Source organism: Crotalus tigris, unplaced genomic scaffold (assembly GCF_016545835.1).
Source record: "Crotalus tigris isolate CLP2741 ecotype Arizona unplaced genomic scaffold, ASM1654583v1 scf7180000017933.3771270, whole genome shotgun sequence".
Lineage (NCBI taxonomy): Eukaryota > Metazoa > Chordata > Lepidosauria > Squamata > Viperidae > Crotalus > Crotalus tigris.
Genome location: NW_024096726.1, coordinates 2,483,855 through 2,503,860, shown reverse-complemented (window position 1 = coordinate 2,503,860; position 20,006 = coordinate 2,483,855). Strand labels below are relative to the sequence as shown.

At 36.4% G+C, this 20,006-nt stretch overlaps 1 protein-coding gene across 3 annotated transcripts in view; it reads left to right on the top strand.

The window, feature by feature from the left end:
* Positions 1-20,006, top strand: part of USH1C (USH1 protein network component harmonin) — a 52,026-nt gene that overhangs the window by 10,121 nt on the left and 21,899 nt on the right. The window contains exons 5-16 of one of the 3 annotated variants that reach the window (XM_039344643.1): positions 5,770-5,878; positions 6,202-6,226; positions 6,606-6,663; positions 8,699-8,802; positions 9,986-10,070; positions 11,289-11,348; positions 12,523-12,579; positions 13,750-13,892; positions 15,157-15,222; positions 16,306-16,430; positions 18,486-18,535; positions 19,591-19,743. In XM_039344643.1, the coding sequence (XP_039200577.1) occupies positions 5,770-5,878; positions 6,202-6,226; positions 6,606-6,663; positions 8,699-8,802; positions 9,986-10,070; positions 11,289-11,348; positions 12,523-12,579; positions 13,750-13,892; positions 15,157-15,222; positions 16,306-16,430; positions 18,486-18,535; positions 19,591-19,743 (1,035 nt within the window). Of the gene's footprint in view, positions 1-5,769; positions 5,879-6,201; positions 6,227-6,605; positions 6,664-8,698; positions 8,803-9,985; positions 10,071-11,288; positions 11,349-12,522; positions 12,580-13,749; positions 13,893-15,156; positions 15,223-16,305; positions 16,431-16,984; positions 17,062-18,485; positions 18,536-19,590; positions 19,744-20,006 lie in introns of all 3 variants that reach the window. The other 2 variants (XM_039344641.1, XM_039344642.1) reach the window with 2 other exon arrangements.

The following is a 20,006-nucleotide window of genomic DNA, read 5'->3' as shown; positions in this document are numbered from 1 at the left end:
GACTCTGCCCTCACACCCCATTGTGCACAGTTGATGCTGCAGAGCACAGGCAGAGGGCATGGCTGCCATGACGCTGCTGGGCGATCTGCGGTGAGCCCTGGAGGCAGTGAGTGGCCCTGCGGGCAGGAGGGGTGCAGGCGGAGTGGGGGCAGGGCAAGGGGTGGAGCGGGGCCGGGGCCAGTTTTTGGGCACTCGGTCTCTAAAAGGTTTGCCATCACTGCTCTAGTGGTTTTCTATCCAAGTACTAATTGTGAAACACATTACCTTTTTTTAAGATCAGCCATGGGAAGTCAAATGTTTCTGTGAATATGGGAGTACAATTATTTTTTAAAAAACTTTTTATTAATTTTCCAATGTTACAATTATATCTTTGAAAAGCAACGTGGTGTCTCAGTTACAATAATTCCATTACATACAAGTATTATTAATACAAATCTCCAACTATTACAGTCAATATTTCCTCTCTTTTTTCCCTTAATACATACTGTCTCTTGTTTAAATTAGTACAGGTGAAACTCGAAAAATTAGAATATCGTGCAAAAGTTCATTTATTTCAGTAATGCAACTTAAAAGGTGAAACTAATATATGAGATAGACTCATTACATGCAAAGCAAGATAGTTCATGCCGTGATTTGTCATAATTGTGATGATTATGGCTTACAGCTCATGAAAACCCCAAATCCACAATCTCAGAAAATTAGAATATTACATGCAATCAATAAAACAAGGATTGTACATAGAACAATATCGGACCTCTGAAAAGTATAAGCATGCATATGTACTCAGTACTTGGTTTGGGCCCCTTTTGCAGCAATTACTGCCTCAATGCAGCGTGGCATGGAAGCTATCAGCCTGTGGCACTGCTGAGGTGTTATGGAAGACCAGGATGCTTCAATAGCGGCCTTCAGCTCTTCTGCATTGTTCGGTCTCATCTCTCTCATCTTTCTCTTGGCAATGCCCCATAGAGTCTCTATGGGGTTCAGGTCAGGCGAGTTTGCTGGCCAATCAAGCACAGTAATCCCACAGTCATTGAACCAGGTTTTGGTGCTTTTGGCAGCGTGTGCCTCTCCATTCTTCCTCCAGACTCTGGGTCCTTGGTTCCCAAATGAGATGCAAAAGTTGCTCTCATCAAAAAGAGGACTTTGGACCACTGAGCAACAGACCAGTTCTGTTTTTCTTTAGCCCAGGTAAGACGCTTCTGACGTTGTTTGTTGTTCAGGAGCAGCTTGACAAGAGGAATACGACATTTGAAGCCCATGTCCAGGATCCGTCTGTGTGTGGTGGCTCTTGATGCACTGACTGCAGCCTCAGTCCACTCCTTGTGAAAGTCCCCAACACTTTTGAATGGCCTTTTCCTGACAATCCTCTCCAGGCTGCGGTCATCCCTGCTGCTTGTGCACCTTTTTTTCCACATTTTTCCCTTCCACATAACTTTCTATTAATGTGCTTTGATACAGCACTTTGGGAACATCCAACTTCGTTTGCAATTACCTTTTGAGGCTTTTCCTCCTTATGGAGGATGTCAATGATGGTTTTCTGCACAACTGTCAGGTCAGCAGTCTTTCCCATGATTGTGATTCCTACTGAACCTGACTGAGAGACCATTTAAAGGCTCAGGAACCCTTTGCAGGTGTTATGGCTTAATTAGCTGATTAGAGCGGGACACTTTGAGCCTAGAATATTGAACCGTTTCACAATATTCTAATTTTCTGAGATCGTGGATTTGGGGTTTTCATGAGCTGTAAGCCATAATCATCTCAATTATAACACATCACAGCTTGAACTATCTTGCTTTGCATGTAATGAGTCTATCTCATATAGTAGTTTTACCTTTTAAGTTGCATTACTGAAATAAATGAACTTTTGCACGATATTCTAATTTTTCAAGTTTCACCTGTATACTTCTTATTCTATCCATCAGCTACTTAATAGCTTTCTTACATTTATCAATACTTTTATATGTCTTATTTATTTTAACATTCCATCTTTTGGACCATCAATAACCTTATGAATTTTCCCAGCTTTAATTTTGCGTTGATATTTAAATTAAACATTTAATATTTATCATTTCCAAATTTTTAAATGAGGGAATACAATTAACTAACAACCAATCTATTGGTTGTTCAAATCTTATAAGAAGGTTCAGTTTGGATAAATACTCTACATAGGAATAGGATTAAGGCTGGCCCAGTTCTGCTGGCAGTTCCCTCATTAATATGGGAAGTACCATCCTATTTCTTTGCTCAGGGGAGAAGTGAGAATTCAGCAGGAATTCTTGCCGTAATTCAGGGGAATACATTTATGGAATGAAGATTCAAAACTAAAGAAGCTGCGGGTTGAATTTCACTGTAGGAATAAGTCTGAGGTCTGAAGAATGGCAAGTTGATTTGTTTATCTTTTAAATCGTTGACTACTTTGGAGAGCATTCTGTTTCTTGTGTGCAATTCAAAAATATTTTGTACTTTTACTAATAAATAGAAGCAATACAATGCTTTCATTTTTCTTCTCACCAGAAGTATTGTTCAACAGATGACCTATAAAGTTGCCATCACCCCAAAGATACAGAGAGCATTGCATTATATTTTGGAAGTATTTGATAAATTCTAAATTATTACTTTCTGGCTAATAGTGACTGACAATTGCAGTTCTCCATGGATAAAGATAGAAAGCTCTACGTATTGTCACTAACCATTGCTTTAGGGGAAGCATACTGCTTTGAAGGCACATTGGGGGAATGTCAGGGATGGCCAAGGATCTTCAGGGAAACGCTGTGGTGGCACAGTAGTTAGAATGCAGTATTGCAGGCTAATTCTGTCCCTAGCTGGTAGTTCAATTCTGACTGTCTCAAGGTTGACTCAGCCTTCCATCCTTCCAAGGTCAGTAAAATGAGGACCCAAATTGTTGGGGGCAATATGCTGACTCTGTAAACTGCTTAGAGATGGCTGTAAAGTACTATGAAGCAGTATATAAATCTAAATGTTATTGCTATTGCTAGTAAAGTCTTCGTTGTGCTCTGCCTTACATCATTGTCTTATTTATTTATTAATTCAGTTGAATCTGAATTAATCCAAGCGAATTTGGGCAGCTTACAATTCTCTTTAAAACCAATTAATTAATAACAGCATCACATTTCCCTATTAGAGATTTGTGCTTAAAAGAAGAGGGGATGGGGGTAGGGGGAAGAGGCTTATAGCCATGAAAAAGAGTTGTCGAAGTGTGGAGTGGGAGCTTATAAGGATTTTGCCCAGTAGATGGAGCAATCATATCATTGTAATGTTTATGGAGCCAATTGTTCATTCCATTATTTCAGCCTGGTCCACAAATAATGTTTTGAATCTAAACTAAAACATTCTATGTCCTTCATAGTTGCTACCTAATTCATTCTAGCAGATCCCTTTGGGCTTAAATAACTGTATAACATGAATAAATAAGTAATCAACAAGAAGCTAGGTCTTCCAAATTATCAGTTGCATAACTGTAACAGAGTCATGCCTGAGAGAATATACAGTATAGTAAGAGAAGACCTATTATACAATAGTACATTTGCCAAGCTATGAAATAAGACTAAATCAAATGTCAAATTTGTAAAACCTATAGGGATTTTCTACCAATGATCTCCTTTTCTCTCCTTTCCTTTTGCACTTTGTAACTTTCCCCCAATTTTATTGATATTTGCACAATTACTTGTGTTTCAGTTTATTTCCAAGCACAAGCGTGTTAGGGTTTTATAAATAAGCAACTCTAAATAATATGTATGCTAGTTCTGATGCAAAACTATTGCAATCCTTGTGAGGTAGGTTTCGAGTTTTGAAAATTACTGGTTTTTTGCTTCATTGGTAGAAAAAAATGGCTATACTAAGTAATACTAAGAGTGATAAGAAAGTCATATAAGAGGGAAGAGGAACAAATAAATTAAAAGGGATTAATAATTGTTTCCTCAGATAAAAGTGGGCGTGGAGAAATGATATTTGCAGAGGCAGAGGAAATAGTTACATTACATATATCAGGATAATTTACAATAATTACTCTGTATAATTCACGTTCCTAAGTCAGCTGCATCACAGCTTTCATGTGAAGTTCCATGTGCTGCCCAAAATAATGAAAAGTTTTTATAGTTGTATTCATTGCAAATTCATTGTATCAACATATGGGAGAAGAGATCCCAACTAATGTATGGGAGAAGAAGTCTCAACTTTTTACTGCATGGAATGCCAAGGCAAAGGTCCACTCTTCAGAAGCTTTTCCCCAGCAGCTGGAAATCACTGGATCATACATGCTACCTTGCAATCTGTGCCTATTATGTAGTTATTCATTAACATAAAGGAATAGGTTGTGCAGTTGTAGATTGTCTCCATGCAGTAGGGTCCACTTTTCTTGGAAATGCTGTGTTGAGAGGACTGTTCACCATTTTCTAGAGAAAGACAATGTTTTTTTTTCCTAGAAAAATATTACTATTTCAGAAAAAAAATGGTTAGGGTTAGAGTTAGAGTTAAACCTATATTATAGTTAAATTTATGACCTTGTGGCAGGGTTCTAGAGTTATCCTTCTGCAACAGAAGAACATCTTCCATTTATGGAAGCCATTTGATGCAGTCACTACATAGAAAAGTGGGGTTGATGACTTTCACTGATTTATACTTATAATCCTTGATCTATCACCCATGGTATTCTTCTGAATAAATTTGGCTAGTGGTATGGTGGTAGGAGAAGAGGAGCTGGAAGAGATAAGGTGGAATTAGTACCTTCCTATGGAATTGTCCATAAGTAAACTCAGCTCAGTGTGTGTTAGTAAATAAATGTATTTACCAACTTTATTTATTCAGTCACATTCATTTATGACCTGGTAGATAGCATTTCACCAGCAACATCTGTCAGTAACAGCACCTTTTAGATCAGTGGTTCTCAACCTGTGGGTCGGGACCCCATTTGGGATCGAACGACCATTTCACGGGGGTCGCCAAACAATGCAGTCCGCCATTTTTTCCCCTTTTCCTTAGCTGTGCTACTCCCTTTTATTCTATTGGCTTTTGAAAGCCAATAGAATAGACTCTCTTGAATATAGTCTAATTCTATTGGATTTCAAAAGCCAATAGGAATTGTCCAGGCTGTCTCTGCCCTGCTGAGCCCGCCAAAAGTCCCATTCTGCAAACGGTGCTGCACCAGTTGAGTAGTCCTCGACTTACGACCGGTTGAGTAGTCCTCGACTTACGACCGGTTGGGGGTCGCGGCATTAAAAAGGTTGAGAACCACTGTTTTAGATTTTGTAAAATCATAATTGAGTTACCAGTAATAATATCTAATTGATAGTGTTCACTTTTTCCAAGGATTAGGAATTTCTTCCCTGACTCTAATCTTCATGTTGCCTTCACGTTTTGTATGGTAACAAGAGTAATAAAAAGTTAGATAACTTATAAGGCACAAGCACCATGGCAGACATATTGAGAAAAGTAGGCCCTGCTATGACAGCCATTTTATGTGCTGAAAATTCCATTTACATCCAGGATCCAGCCAATGTACTATAAAGAAATTGAATAAAGGTTAGACTTGTAGAGCCAGTTATTTATTCCTCAGCAAACATAGTCAGGTACGACATGTTTAAGGGACTTTATGCGGCTTGCCATTTTTTTCTTATGCGTTCTACCCATTTCATAAAGGAAAGTGTCTCCCTCTCTACCAGAAGCAACTTCTTTCCAGGGTTGATTTGCAAGTGTATATTTCTGCTGAAATATGCTATTGGGTTTTGATTGGTTGATTGCTTTTTATTTAAGGTTGGTGATGAGATCGTTCGAATAAATGGTTACTCCATTTCTTCATGCACTCACGAAGAAGTCATCAATCTTATACGCACAAAGAAAACAGTATCTATAAAAGTGCGACGTAAGTACACCATTGCTTTGAGATCTTTTATTCCACCTTTATTACTTTATAGATAACTGAAAGCACCAAACATACCTAATACTCCTTCTTCCTCCTATTTTCCCCCACAACAATCCTGTGAGGTGAATTGGGCTGAGGGAGAGTCAGCTAGCCAGCTTTCATGGCTAACACAGGACTAGAACTCATAGTCTCCTGGTTTCTAGCCTGGTACCTTAACCTCTAGATCAAATTGATATGTGAAATACTCGCCATAATTTTATGTGAATTAGATAAGATAAATCTGAACATTTTGTTAATCACCTTGAAATATGATTTCATTGCAGATGTTGGGATGATACCTGTCAAAAGGTAAAGCTTTTTTCTGAAAACATATATTTTGTGTACAGTATAGATAAGGGGTGTCAAACTGCTGGCATGCGGGCCGGATATGTCATGGCGAAACCACCCACCCCATTGCCGGCAAGGGAAAAAATTTGCGATACGTCGTGACATGTCACGTGATATTGCGAGTTTGATACTCCTAGTATAGATCATACATTCTGTAGTAATTTTCAATTGTATTTTTCAGTTTGTTAAAAAAATGTTTACCTACAAAAAACTAAAAACTGCATAGCTTTATACATGTTGTAGTACAGATATCAGAGATAAGAAGTTACCTAGTAAGCATTGATTTGATTTGGATACATATCAGACTCACAACTTGTCCTCTGCGTATCTTTTCTTTTAGTTCCCCAGATGAACCCCTCAAGTGGCAGTATGTAGATCAGTTTGTATCTGACCCTGGGGTAAGGTGCCCATTCAGCTATCACAAATTACATCTTGTGGTCTTAAAATTCTTTTTAAAAGATCTGTCCTCATTACAGATGCTCTGCACTCATGTTCCTTGCCACTGGACTCACTGATTGGGACTAATAAAAGTTGATCTCAAAAGTGCCTGGAAACTGCTGGGTTATTTAATGGGACGAGGCAGATATATTCCTATATTTTTATTGAGTGACAGCTTACCTTTTTGATGTTACCCTTAACAGGTTTATAAAAATAGACAGTGCCTTCCCCCATATGGAAGTCTACATGGTTAAAATACTAGGAGGGGCAATGAAAATTCTGTAACTATCCCTTAATGTTTTAAAACCATGAGGGTATTACAAGAATAACTAATTGGGATGAAAGCTGTAAAGATAGCCTATCTTAGCCTAAGTGACTAGTTTGTTGCCTAGTCTGTTGTAGCCATTCAAATCTGGATGCCATCCAAGTATGTGGACTTCAACCTCTATATGACTTAGAGGTCAAATATCTGAAGGGTGCCCAGGTTGGAGAACTTGGAACTGGCTGAAGAAAATGCTTGCTAAATAGCCTCCCAAAATTAAATGGTCTTTTGAAAAGCAAATTGGATATAATGGCTAAAATTCTGAATGGGAAGATGTGGCTTTAAAGTAATTTTTGACCAACCAGTCTCTCTCAATGTAATGTGTTCTGAGAATAACATGGGATAAACATTTTATAATAGAGAGAAGGAGAGAAAGAAAGAAACCTGCTAAATTCATCTTTATAAGCTAAATTGCACACTAAAATGAAGATTGGGCAGTAGAAACCCTTAAAATTCATCCTTCCCACAAACATAACCTGATGAGAACTGAGATTGGCAGTGGGCTTGCAAAGCTGACTATTTCTCAGAGGATTGATAACACAGTTAAAGTGATAGGATGGAACAGAATAAAGCAGTTTAGAGCCGAAGCCCCCAACCTTTTGGGCACCAAGGTCCGCTTCCATGGAGAAAGATTTTTCTGTGGACCAGAGGGGGTGTGGTTTCATGTGCTGCCTGCATCCCGTGGATGGGGCTTCACTTGTTTGTGCGGCCCGGTTGCTGGCATGCCACGGCCCGGTGCTCATCCACAGACTGGGAGTTGGGAACCCCTGGTTTAGAGTATTCAGCATTCATGTTTACAGGTTACATCAAATAATAATTATTATCATTTTTGTGGAAGCAATTATACCTATGACAATATGTATTAAGTTGTGTTGGGTTTTTTTTTTAAGATTTATTTATTTATTTATGAGACTTATATACCGCTTTAAGTGCAAGCACTCTCTAAGCAGTGTACACCAGTAAGCAATGTATATATATATATTTACATTGCCCCCAACAATCTGGGTCCTCATTTTACCTACCTCGGAAGGATGGAAGGCTGAGTCAACCTTGAGCCGGTGAGATTTGAACCGCTGACCTGCTGAACAGTCAGCTAAAGTGGCCTGCAGTACTGCACTCTAACTGCTGCGCCACCTGGGCTCATTGCTCCTCGAAGCACGAAGCTGAAAACACCAGCCTGAAGATGACGAATGGGATTTCGTCGAAATGTCACCAAGATACTTCCAATTTTACGCGGGAGAAAACCCGAATAACCAAAGACAGACAGACATACATACATACATACATACATACATATATATGCTCAGCTTAAGGCATTTTGATGATTGAGGTAAAATAATCCGCCCCCCATATCAACTTGGCCACAGCTGAATCTAGATTCAGGGCAGAAGATGGGACAGGAACACATGTTATCTGTTTTCCAGGAGAGGTGAACAGATATAGAGTTGTTATTGCTGCCTATCTGTGCTTAGACAGCTGCCCCATTCTCCTAATCTCAGGCCTAATTTTTCCAATCTGTGTAAGCAGATCAACTACTAGATCTTGTGTTTCATCTTAGACTGCAGACTTAGATTCCATTTGAATTGGGAGAGCAAGGCCATGGGATAACTTCTCTATTTAATTAATAGCAGCCAATATATTGCAGTTTCAGAAAGCCTGTTCTCTTATCCTAGGATGGTCAAAACAGCGTTGCAGGTCTTGCATCATCTGGAGGAAAACATCATAAAGAAAAGAAAGTTTTCATTAGCCTAATTGGTACAAAGGGCATGGGTTGCAGGTGAGCTATAGTGTTTTTTTGTTACTTGTTTCTCCAAGAAAATGTAGTTAGTGGGAATGAGTCTTTAATTTCAATTAATTTCAATTAAACTTGATAGTTGTGCAAAGCTTTGGGTTTGATTCCATAAAGATGCTTTGAAGTGGCTCTGTGAAAAGAAGCAGAGAGTTACAGGAGGTTTCATAGTCTAGTACAGGGGTCCCCAACCCCCGGGTTCATGGACCGTGGGTTCATAGTCTAGTACAGGGGTCCCTAACCCCCGGTTCATGGACCGGTACCGGGCAACAGCATACCAACAACCGGGCCGTACAAACAAACAAAGCCCCATCTGCAGGATGCAAGCAGCACATATAACCACACCTCCTCTGGTCCGTGGAAAAACTTCTCTCCACGGAACTGGTCCCTGGTGCCCAAAAGGTTGAGGACCTCTGGTCTAGTACATGGGTGTCAAACTCATCACGTGACATGTCATGACGTATCACAACTTTTTTTGCATTGCTGGAGCTAGGGTGGGCACGGCCTCTGCATGATACAACCGGCCTGCAGGCCGGCAGTTGGACACCCTGGTCTAGTACTTCAAAACATTTTTGGGGATCAAACTATGAAGTGCTGCACAGCCCTGTTAAACATTTGCTTTCACATATACTGTAAATCATTAAGTATTAAAAGGATTATTAAGTATAATTTTGGCATTTTTATTGTTCAAAATGCTAGTACAAATTATTAAGCCCCAGAGCAGAGATAAACTACAAACATCATGTTTGCCTTCTGGATTGGCATCTCATTTCTTTGGCCTTTGACTCATGTGAATCATTGTGGACCTTTTTATTAATTGCTGATATGTGCCTTAAAAAGAGTTAAAAGAGTCACTTGATTGTAAAAGTAGTTTTCTTTTCATCTGGATTAGAACACTTTAACTCTCTTCACTGAATTTATTTGTCCTTTTCATAGATCCAAACTATTTGTGTGATGTAATCCTTGTTTAACACACAAATATCATTGTAATAAAAGTTCATTTTATTGTAATAAACCTTGTTTTGCTTTCTTATCCTTGCTCAGAAAAGTCCCCAACCTACCAGATTAGATTTGGTATATATGAAGAATGGGGAGAGGGGAATGTGATTAATCTATTCTTGATATGATTTCCATTAATTAGTAATTTTATTTCTTTCATGTTTTGTTCCAGTATTTCCAGTGGTCCTACACAAAAGCCTGGCATTTTCATAAGCAATGTTAAACCAAATTCGTTATCTGCTGAAGTGGGGTTGGAGGTAAATATAAACTATAAAAAAATCTAATTGTGTGGAAATGTTTAATTTGGAAGCATTTCTATTGGTTATTCTCTAATCATAAAAAGTTTGGTTTGTGGAAATTGATTTTTAACCTGCAGGTGAATATAATATATTTTATATTATTATTGTTGGTCATGTTGAGGGTTATTTGTTAGCGTAAATACAGATTATCAATTAATTAATTAATAAACGAGGGTAGAGGAGGATTCAGCCATGTGTCCCAAAAATTAAAGTAAAACAATGAGCAGCTTAAAAAAATTCTGATAATTTATACATCTATCTTGTTGCTCTGAAATGATCTAATCTCATGGCTTAGATCAAGTAATTCAGTTACCTTTCCTGGAGCTGTATGATTTCGGAACTTTCAAGTTTCTAATGCTCTGCAGACAAACTGCAAACAACTCGGGAGAAGAAGAGAAAGGAGGAAGAAAAGGTCTCAAATCCCCCCCCCCCATTTCCCAATGCAAGCAAATCCAGGAAATCACATTTTTCCAAGCTCAAAGGAGGAGATCTGTTTTGTTGTTGCTGTCCAGTCGCTAAGTCTGAACAATATGGACCATAGCATGCCAGGCCACCTGTCTTCCACTATCTTCCGGAATTTGCCCAAATTCATATTTAGTGTGTCACTGACACTAACCACCTCACCCTCTGCTGTCCCCTTGTCCTTTTGTCTTCAATCTTTTTCAACATCAGGGTCTTTTCCAGTGAATCCTCTGCTCTCATTTGGTGGCCAAAATATTTGAGCTCAGCTTCAGTGTCTGTCCTTCCAAAGGGCAGTCAGGATTGATTAGGATTGATTGATTTGATCTCTGTGCAGTCCAAGAGACTCTCAAGAGTTTTCTCCAACACCACAATTTGAAAGTAAGGAGATCTATTATCAGATTTCATTGAACAGAAAATTCTGCCGTGTTCATCTCTTAAATACTGAATTGTGATACTGAATAAGATAATCAAAGATAAATTAGGTAGCTCATGGGAAGCTGACTGTTCCAGTATTAACCTTCCTGCATGAAAACTATGTGGGTATGTGCATCCGTGCATGCACATATTTGTTTTAATGGGAGAAAGGACAGTGAAGAGTACAGCTTTAAGGATCTGTCTTATTTCAAGAGTTTTCCAAAGCAAGGAATGGATCACCATTTACTATACTTAGAAGAGTACAAAAAATATTCAGCACTTTTGTTGATTGTTTTTTAGGTTGGTGATCAGATTGTTGAAGTAAATGGTACGGACTTCTCAAATGTGGATCATAAGGAGGTAATTAAAACCCAAGTGACCCTACATGGCATAGGACCTGGTTATTTGAGGAACTGTTCTTGTTTCCCATTGTATTTGCCTAACCATTTAAATGTGGCAGCTATCAGGACTCTGTAAGCTCACCTTCTCTGTAGCAGTAGCTGCCTTCTATGGGCATGTAATTCCCTCAAATTCAAGCAGCTTACACCCAATAGGATTTCAAAGTGCCTAAAAGACCTTCACTCAGGCCTTTGGAGGTGATGTTTGTTTCTGTTGCCCTCTGACCTTGATGTCCCTTGATCTTGGGCTATTTTATGTGTAGTGGAATGTGCACCTGCAGGAACAATGGGGGAGAGTTTTGATAATGCAGAAGGTTCCCAGAGTGAGGCCCAGATTAAGAGAATGCACGTCCCGAGCTGGAGAAAGAGTGGAAAGAGGTTTACGATAGCCATATTTAGAATTTCTTAGATAGATTAATATTTCTAGTAGATTGGAAGGTTATAACTTTAGTTTGGCAAGATTCTGTCCCTTAGCTGCAAGCAAATAAAGGATTGAACCCAGTTGATTTCTCTGTATCATTTCTGAGCCTGTTATTTCTATATTGTTCTTTGTTTTTAAAATGTTTTAACCATTGTAAACTGTTCAGGGTAACTGGGAGTCGGGTGGCATATAAATAAATTATTAAATGTTCTTTTTAATTTTATATATATATAATTTATCTGATAAAAAGTAGCCAAAAATTTTGGAAATTGATTTTAATTTAATTTTTTTTAAAAGACATGTCAGCTTTGTCAAAAGTTCTACACACTTGCAATCCTAACGTATTTACTTGGGAATTACTCTCTTATATTCTACACAAAATTGCATAAAACTTTATCCTCATTTCCAAACTGAAAAACCATCTCTAGGTGGTTAAAAATAACAAAATTTTATTTTTTGTTAGAAGTTCCTAAAGTAGTTGTTTGAAAAACTGTTGCTTGAAAAAAAATGTTCAATTTATGACAAATGACTGGAATTAGAATTAGGTTCTGCTATTTTCTAGAATAATAACTGAAAAAATACTATACTGAGAAGAATAAAAAGCTATTCTAACTGCATTGTTAGTCCTGTAGAATTTATGCACTTTTACAATATTTAGATTTTACAGTTTGATTTTTCTGTCATCGCCTTCCTTTTCTTCCCCCCCCCCTCCCAGGCTGTGAAAGTGTTGAAAAGCAGTCAAACCCTGACAATCACTGTTGTAACTGGAGCTGTAAGTATTAATGTCACAGCAATCAACAAAAGACTTGTGAAAAGTCAAAAGGCTGCTGTCTACACCGTAAGAAATGAAACACACAAAACACATATCCTGGGATCCTCCAAAGCAGAAAATGGATAGAAGATATACCCTAACTACCAAGTTCATATAGTTAAAATCCAAGATGATTTTACCTTGGCTTAAGTAATTTAACATTAGAAATGTGTATGTATCTACTTAAAAGTAAGTCTTATTAAATGTAAGGAGGCTTATAGGAAGGCTAAATTGATATAGGATTATAGACTGGCTAAGATATAAACATCATAATATTACCTTCAATCATCTTTGCCAATTCAATATTTTCTCTGCTGATTTTATTTTGTTATGCATTTCTAGAATTATGATAGGCACACTGTTGTTTGGTGTGGTTTTATCATTTTGAAACACGATAAATTGTAGCAGAAACTCAGTCTAGGGACAATGCAATACAATGCAAGGAGAATGCTTGATGTAATTGAACAGCCTCTGCTACAATTTATCATCCGTTTCAAAATGATAAAAGTGAACCAGACAACATTGTGCCTGTTCTAATTCTAGACATACATTCACATTTGTTTTGAATCACTGCTCAGCCACAGAGACTGCTGTGTATAACATCTCTGCTGCCTTGTTCACACCCTTCAGTGTAAAAATATACAGTTACAAGAAAATAAAAGTGAGAATATAACTTAAAGGTAATCAACCACAGTAAACAGTGCTAAAATGAAAAAGCATACAGGTTTAAATTTATGAGATATTCATGGTTCTAAAATAGATTTAAAATGGATTTCAAGGTTCTCAAAGGCAAATTTTTACAAATGAGATTCCAAAATACATAGGGTTATTCTAGACACAAATGACATGCATTAAAAATAAGAATAGAATTCAGATAACTACAGCCTAACATGCAGTGTTTTCCTTTTTACATTTGTTACAGCTATTGCTTTAAAATTATTTCTGTTCTATCAAAATTCCCAAATTTAAATTTTGTTTGTTTATTCCCAAAATAAAAAAACAAGGTACCATTGGTCTTTAAGTTTTGTAGAGAACATTTGGTTCTCCCTAAATAAAATATTGCAAAATTCAAGTTAATTACTATGATGATTGACTGACTTAAGTTGATTAATTGGAATTTAAAATGAATAGGGCAAGGAGCTGTTTATGACTGAGGAAGAGAGGCAAAGGGAAGAATATAACCGTGAGATGGAGCGGCAAGAATTAATGCGTCAGAAGTGGCTTGCCCTGGAAACCAACAAAATCCTGAAAGAACAGCAAGAAAAAGAAAAACTGTAAGAGTTTGGGACAGAAGGTGGTCTCATGAATTAATGAATTGCCGTAATGTATAACTGTTGATTCAGTTATACATTACAATTTGATTTCTTTTCTGAAAGCTTCAGAGCTTTTCAGTGAGCATATAGCATGATACTACTTTAACATTACCGTTTCTTAGATATGAAGCCTAATTTTGAATATAAGAATTTTCTTGTCAAAAGGCAAAACTATAAATACTAATCAAGAGTGGATAATTATTAATAAAAGAGAATGATGTTATCTGTTTTCTGACTTTCCACACTAGGGATTTATAATATCTTATAGTTACAGCAGCTATTATAAATCTTCTATCTATTATAATGGATGGATGCTACTGCTAGAAGAACCTAAAAGTAATGTGGAATTAACCAGCGAAAAATCAATAAATAAAGTTACATTTCATTATTCAGAACATATTATATTGATAGCAGAAGTAGAATTCTGATTTAAGAAGATAGGGCATTCAAAATGGTGCAACAACATGTTCTTTCTGTGCCATTAAATTACATGCTTATCCATCTTTAATGAAATGAAATGTTGACCAGTTCAGAAATTAACTCACTATTTGTTAGAATGCAATATATGTCATGGTCACCTTTTATCAATAAGTACTCTTGAAGAGAAGCGTGACAAAACCAGGAAAGCTTTTTGGGAATCTACTACCATATGCATTGCAAAAAATAAATAAATAAACTGAAATTATGTTTGTAAATAATTCTGTCTTTCCTATTAATCTAACACAAAGAAAAGCACTGAGATCATTACACAACTAAGAACTAACAAATGGTACATTAAATATTGGACTCCTGGAATAGCAACTGAGTGGGACATTAAAACAAAGTGAGCATTTTTTTAATAATTTGCGACAGCCTCAGAAGAAATGTCTTCTGTTCATGCTCAAACCTGTTGAAAAGGCCAGGAAATAGCCTCAAAATAACCACCTTAAACATTAGACTTCCATAGTTCACCTTCAATGACTTTCAAATCATGAAAGGATGTTGGTAGATAATGCCCAAGTTCAAATGTTTATCAGTCCTACTAGTTACTCATCTTTGTTATTTGTTAATCAGAAAGAATAAGAAGGAATAAAGCTTAAGCTTCTTAGTAGGTAGATAAGTGTTGCATTTCTTATATTTCAGGGTATAATGTTATGATCCATCAAACAGTAGAACAAGCTGTCTAAAAATTGTGACTTTATACATTGTATCATTCATTAGTTTCATTTGGGGTATATATTTCTAGGCGGAAAATGGAAATTGCACAGAAGGCTGCTGAGGAAGAAGAACGATATCGTAAAGAAATTGAACAGTTAAGTCATTCTTTCATGCATGCCTTTTCCTCTTGTATTATGTTGTCCACATGCCTATATTTTGCATATATTTTGCCTATATTTTGTCATTTGGGATTGACAAAAAAGCATCTAGGATCATTCAAGTTTATTGTTCACTTCTAAAACTTTTTCCTTAAACTACAGATATACAAGAATCAGGCCTCATTTCAAACCACCAGTAGAACTATCTGTTTGAATTACCCATAATAATTCTTCCTGATAGGTCAAAATTATCATCCATGCCCTCTATCGCTTTTCAAATGGTGCAGTATAACAGGAAAGGGACAATTCCAATCCATAACTCACTTCTGGCTCATGATCTCCACCTCAATTATAATAAAAATCTGTTGAATTTCCCAACAGAGTAATAATGGTGTAAAAAGTGATGCTTTTCAAAATTAATTAAAATGGATTAAAATTGGGTAAATAGGTATAATGATAGATATAAGAATTGTTTAAGGGGAAGGAGATAAGAGAAGGGTAATTTTTTCTTTCCTAGACACTGTTATCCATTTAAAAAATGCCCTCTGCAGAATTGCAGCATTACTGTGATAGATGTTTCACAGTAATGATTAGTTTTGAGGAAGAAACCATCAGCCACATATATTTTTCTCTCTTCATAAATTAGTCTCCTGAGTATGTTGGATCCACATTGGGATGTTGGCAGAGTAAGGAAATGTGCTTAGGAAATATCTCCCTTTGGCCACTTCTATAGATCCTAAGCTGCTCTGTAGAGGGACATATGGGATCATTCTTCATCTCAAATTACAGGACTGTGATTTTCACTGCAGTCTAACATTCTCTGCACTGCAGAGAGCCTCTTCTGAGAATTTGTGGGAATTTATTTGGGTAGAGCAACATTACCAAGATTGGATCTGAGATGGAAGTGAGGGACTGTTCTCAGTAAAATCTTCTGGTAGTTTTAGTAAAACAAAGAATGATTCCATTTAGTTTCTTGTCCAGAGACTGACTAATATCTAAGTCTAGACTATATTTAATCTTAAGTCTAGACTAAGGTGGCCCTGCTCTCTCTAAAGGAGCAATATTTTCCTCTTTTCCAGGATAAAGGCAGAGGAAGAGAAATTCAAAAAGCAGTGGGAGGAGGACTGGGGTCATAAAGAGCCACTAAAGGCTGCCAAAACTGTAGTGGCAGAAGTACATTCTCCACCTCGTCCTAAACATCGATGTAAGTAAGAAATTTTATTCTTATGTATAAGAAATATGTTTCATTAATTCCAGCACAGTGCATTTTTCAAACCGTAGGCATGGGAGAAGCCAGAGATTGGAGCTGGGGAAGTGAATCTCTAGAGCAGTTATTGATTTTTCTTCTCTCTCACTCTCTGTTATTTTGATTAAAGGCTATGCATTCTGAAGGATTTTCCAGAGGAAAACAAAAAAATACAATGAATTAAGGAAGAATGAGTGCTCCTTTTTCTTTTCAATAGGAAATAATTTCCAGAAATCCATATTTCTGGGTTCAAGTACATACAGTAGACTCGTTTTAACTGCTATTGTACTATTCTTTGGTATTTCAGATCAATTTATAGGAGCACTGCTTGGCCACCCAGAGCAGAGCATCAGTTTATAGAACTAAAGCAAGAAAGAATACAGAACTCATCTTATTCCTAGATGTGCTTTCTTTCTTCACAGACTTTTTGATTTTAATTCTTTCATGAGAACCACCCTCCTGCCAAAGAAGTGTCATTTCTTCTTTCTTTCTTTCTTCCTTTCTTTCTCAAGTAGATGTAGAGGAAACTGCATTTGATCAGTCCACATCAAATGATACAACTGGATTGAAGCTGAAGGAAAGCCAACAGGTTTGCTGTAGCACCCTGACTTCTCTTGACTTTCTGACTGCCTGCACTGTCCCTCTTGCTGACAGTCACTCTTAAAATTGGAGTGCACTACACTCTTTGGGATTTCCTGTAATTCTCACATTAAGAAAAGCATTTATATTCATTTGCTGTGCTAGCCAACATAACTTTGTATGATTTTTCAACCTAAGAGGAAAACATGAAATGGCCATGAATGGGATCTTTGTATGTTATGAAAACAGAGCTGGGATCAAGGAATGGTACAAATGAAGTGATCTCTGTCATTAGATAATAAGACAGTGCCTTTTGTCTGTATGATTCTACTTAATTTCCTTAATTTCCTTTAACAATTACTGTAAATCATAATAGAAAAGACCCACAGAAGCTAGGAAGAACTTGTAAAAATGAAAGGTTTTATTCAACTAATTCTACTTAAAAATGAGCTTTTGAGTGCTATCAAAAAGATTTCTGGGGAAAAAACAAAAATTAAATATTCTTCTTAATAAGTTTGATTTTGATCCTGGTATCCAAGGAATAAATACAAGCCTTTTTTCTTTATATCCAAGTGACTAGGCAAGTATAAAACTGTAATTTAATTATAAGCTAAACATCTAGAACTGAAGACATATATTATAGTGTGGTCTTTAAAGGGTTGGAAGATATTTGAACACATGGAGATGTCTTACTAAATTATACCATTCTTTATATTGTATAAATACCATTTTAATTTTGAAAAAAAGTAGCATTTTTGTATTGAGCCGATATAAAACTGGTAAAATACCAATAATCTTAATATACCTTCTGTATAAATAGTAATTCTTTTCCATATCATCAATGATATGACAGGTTTATGTATTTTTCCATTAAAAAAACAAATGAATATTCAGTGCAATTTTGTGTGGAAAAATAACAGTTGAATTTTTCCTGCTATTGATGGAAAGAAGCATGTTGGGTTATCATCCCATAATAAGATCATATTTCTTTTAATTTTCCAAATTAGTATTTTATATATTGTTGGGAACAAAGTTCCAGTAGGTATAATTTCTCTGCACACCAGCTAAAACCAACTCTAAACAAATGCTCTGTATCAATATAACTAGTAAAGCTTTTAGTTAGAGAGTATCATGCACTATGCTTCTAAAAAATTACGTTATGATACTTGGATTACAGCACTTATATCAAAATAGTCATGAAAGTGAATCATAATGAAAGTTACTTGTGTACAAAGTGATTGTGAAAGTGAAGTGGCTAGAATTATCATAATCTGAAGAAGAGACTTCCGCCTATTATTTATAGCTGTTTCAAAATTAAGATAAAAATGTACTCTGTTCCCATTACTATAATTTTCATCGTTTTATGTGAGTTATATGTTGTAATATGCTGATATAAATATCTATAATTCATTGTTCTCCTTTGCATACATATAGCTTTTGGATGGTTTTATCGGTATGAGGGAAAATTTCCTACTATTCGCAAGGTAGAAAAATACTAAACATTTTGAAAAGTTTGCTGTGATCATTGCATCTGAAACCATGTGCATTTTCCTGTAGTCAAACTTATCTCTTGATAAGCAGGAAAGGAAGGAAGGGCCTGCATATATTAGAATAACTTATATCAAGCCCTGATGTGTAGAAAAGCATTTCTGTCCTTGCATAGGTGCCTATCCCAAACAGAGACAATTATTCCCTAACTTCCTTCCCTTTCTTTCTCCCACATTAATTGGCAGAATCTTAGTCCTCAAGAATAGGTTTTTAATAATGCAAGGGGATGTTAAAGGAGGGCAGGCTTTATTCACTCCTCTGTGTGAATAAAAAACCACTATCTTACTATCTAGTATACTTTATATCTACTCAAATACTTTCTGCTTTGTGGTGTGCGGAACGGTAAATAATGCAGATACTCTTATTTGGAAGTAAATCCTATTGGTTTATGCCATTTCAGTCATCTGACGCTAAGTGGCTTATCTCTGCAAATATTTTTTTCCTTTTTAAGATCATAAACATTGCTTCCCAGAAAGCTAATTCCATTAAGTCCATTAAAAACAATGGCTTTTATTAACTCATATTAAGATTATCAAACTGAGACATTTAAGCAGTTCAGTGAAATTCCAAATAAGTAGTTTGTTTGCCACTGAAGGGTTTTGGTGTGTTGTTTAATTTTGGTTTTGATCTTTGTGCAATTTATGGCTTTATCATTTTGCATTGTGCATTATATTGCCTGACAGAATGCTTTCATTACTTATATGAGGACCTGTTCCTTAAAAGCATGCAAAACTGTAGATCTTTGGGATAATTTTTTCAAATCAGTGTAGAGGGAAATTTACAACAGGTATGCATAAAGGATTCTGCCTGAATCTCGTTATCTCTAGCTTTCCCTCCATGCCTCGTAATTTCATGCTCATTTTACTCATTATGAGGTTGGTTTTTATGCCTTGCTGTAGTAACTTCATGATTGTGTCACAGTTATCTAGGAGAAACTCTGGCACATTAGTAATATACATGTATAATTAATATTAATATAACAACAATCCAGAAAGGTAAAGAAAGAAAAAAAGCAAAAAGTGACAGTCTTAGTGAACAGAAAAAAAGCAAAATGCAACTGGAATTTGAGCTAAAACTTCTCAAGGAAAAAGAAGAGAAGTTGGAAAGAGAAAAACAGTTGAAAATCAGCCGACTGGTTCAAGAGGTATGTTCTTTGTGATCTGTATACCTTTTTTTTCCCATATGAAAAGAGTGAAAAACATGCATGATCCTGGGTATTTAGAGATGGACTTATATTTGAACATGTGTATATTTAAATGCATTATTGAGGTTGAATATTAACTAACTGATTTAGCTATCAAAGCATGGAGAGCATGAGTTAAAAGCTGTAGATTATCAACATAATGTCACAGTATAATTCAAACACTATATGTAAAGGTGAACCAATTCCTTAGATGATTAAAGTAA